At 40.2% G+C, this 2699-nt stretch overlaps 2 protein-coding genes across 2 annotated transcripts in view; one reads left to right on the plus strand and one right to left on the minus strand.

The window, feature by feature from the left end:
• SARC_08987 (notchless protein like 1) overlaps nt 1-487 on the minus strand; it is a 9429-nt gene extending 8942 nt beyond the window's left edge. Inside the window, exon 1 of the mRNA XM_014297015.1 lies at nt 303-487. Within this exon, the coding sequence (XP_014152490.1) occupies nt 303-408 (106 nt within the window). The 5' untranslated portion in view covers nt 409-487. The remainder of the gene's footprint in view (nt 1-302) is intronic.
• A 221-nt stretch (nt 488-708) lies between these two features.
• SARC_08988 (hypothetical protein) overlaps nt 709-2699 on the plus strand; it is a 7673-nt gene continuing 5682 nt past the window's right edge. The window contains exon 1 of the mRNA XM_014297016.1: nt 709-1321. Within this exon, the coding sequence (XP_014152491.1) occupies nt 1019-1321 (303 nt within the window). The 5' untranslated portion in view covers nt 709-1018. The remainder of the gene's footprint in view (nt 1322-2699) is intronic.

A 2699-nucleotide genomic window follows, 5' to 3' on the forward strand; every position in this document is an offset into this window, starting at 1 on the left:
CATATGTACATATTGTGCTTATATAGATAAATGCACATTCCTTTATAGGCACATGGTAATTGGCATATATACCATTATTATTGACACATACTTCATCAAGCATGTCATATATCATCGAGAGAATAGTTGGGAAACTTTGTTATTAACCCATATAATCTACATTGAACTGTACATATACCAAAGTATCAACAAAGAACATTCAACTATTACCATACCATTGCCTCTATTATTTTCACCTAAAACGATATCCACGATACAAACATTTGCCTATACGCACCATTGCAATGTGCTTCTGAACCTACCACAGGTCTCGCCGTTCTCATCTTTCAGGGAGGCCACAACATTGCGACGCGCTTTAACATTTCTCGCCTCCTCTTCCTCATTCTCTGCGGACCTTTTAGTCGCCATTGTATTAATATGTGATTAACGGATACGTTAGCAACTATACGTGTGCGGGTTAATTGCGAGTGTATGTAGCCGTGTGTATATCAACTGCAATCTCAAATCGATAGGAACAGTATACTGTACAATATACATTCAGTACATACCCGGCTTTTTTTGAAAAATGTGTGATACGAGCTTGAGTAATCAATATTATAAATTTCACGTGGTGCGTCGTATAGGAAAAACTGAGTTTACCTAAAACTAATAGATGGGAGATGATAAGCTGGGTCAGGTAGTACAACCCTGGGCAGTGGGCAGTCAGTGTACCCATTGCCCGATTGCCCATCCCTTGTGCTGTGTATTATGTCGTTATAGACAAGGGAAGCAGTTGCATTGGCACTTTATCGCACCATTAGACTTGTGGAGGTGCAGTTAACCACAGCTATCTTGCCATCCTTCTTGTACTTGCGTGTACTTCTGACCAGTATACTTGAGTCTGCGCTCGATCATAGATACGTACGTCGATGCTTGCGTCTTCATCTGGTCACGAATATATCTATCCAATGATTACATGAAGTAGCATACACCATCTCACACTACTCAACAATCCGAATGCACAGAACAACTCACACATATGCACGCACATCCGAACGAATATCCTAAATCACGCCCGCATAATGCAACCATGGCTGCCGCGCACAAGGTAAGCTCGCTATTAGACTGGTGTGAGTCGTTGGATGGACAAGTTCCTGCGCGTGTGGCATTCAAAGCCATTGCCCAGCAAGGGGTGGGTGGGGTGGCCCAGCAAGCCATTGCGTCGACTGATGTGGTGCTGGAGATTCCTGTGGACTGTGTGATTACGGCCAATACAGCGAGGTCGGATAAGGAGGTGGGGCTGGCTATTCGAGCAGTGGATAGGGTGCTGAGGAACAAACAGGTGGATCTACTATAAGTATATGTCTTGTGTGAGAGATAGATCTTGTTGGCTTGAGTACGGTACTGGTACATATGCGGTTGATATGGGTGTATGTGCTTTGTAGTCGTGTGTGTTGTGACGATTGGTAGTTTGTACCTGTACATCATGCTGGATGAACGACCAGACGCGTGCATGCACTCTCGTGTCTATCGTGTGCTCATAGGTACATGCTGCATCATGTATCACTATTGAAATCGCACTCCACCATATGCAGTACAGAGAGGTTGTAGCTTCTGCGTTGCTGTTGTTACCTGCATCCCTTATGAAGGATGCATAGATCAACCTAGACGAAATACAACGTAAATCTGATACAGGAGTGTTACAGTTTCGCATGCGAGAGCTATATATCATTCAGTCACAGTCTGGGGATTAGTCTGTTGTGTGCCGTTTAGAACAGCTTTTAAAGCTACAATGTAGTGTCTTAGTTGTGTTTCACTACGTAAAGATCTGCAATGTGCGTGGAGTTGAATCGTATATCTTCCACGTGTCTAAAAGTTGTAATACAATGCCTTGGATGTGTTCCATTACACCTGTGCTCGTGTGTCTGTAGGTTGAGTTGACTCGTTCTATTGTCATATCTAATTCTAACGCTTGAATACATGTCGTTATACGTGAATGCTGGATTCATTTGCCTTGATTGTTGAGATTGATGTGTGATTCGGTTCTTATCTGGTTGATGAGTATCCCATCAATAGCTATGACATTCGTCACATGCTGTAGGGGAATTTCTTTAATTTTGCAGCGAAACCTATGCGTAAGTACGTGATACTACTTTAGATCTCTACAAACGCTTTACATATACATATATTACTAAGCGATACTACTGCATATACATATATATATATTTATAGGTGGTATTGATGCATATACATATACATACATTTATAAATGATACCAATGCATATCCATTACATGTATCTAAAAGTGGTACTAATGCATATATATATTCATATATTTATAAGTGTTATTAATGCATATACTTCTAGATATATTTATAAGTGGTGCTAATGCATATACATCTACATACATAAAAGAGTTGTACTAATGCATATATCTCTGAGCGGCTCACATACAAATTTCAAGTCAATGTTCGCTTTTCGTAATTATTGACTAACATTTCTTTGAGGGACTTAGCATACGATTTGGTGTTGTGACAAGCAAACACCGCTACAATAAAACATCAATTCATTCCTTCGGCTACCTCGTGTCTTTGTGCAATAGTTTGGATCACATACCTCTCGATGTGATGCACTATTGTATGAACGTATACATCTTCCACCGGTTGGACTCAGAGACTAGAATATATACATATATATATATATATATATATATATATATA

The sequence above is a fragment of the Sphaeroforma arctica genome, assembly GCF_001186125.1.
Source record: "Sphaeroforma arctica JP610 unplaced genomic scaffold supercont1.866, whole genome shotgun sequence".
NCBI classification, from domain to species: Eukaryota; class Ichthyosporea; order Ichthyophonida; genus Sphaeroforma; species Sphaeroforma arctica.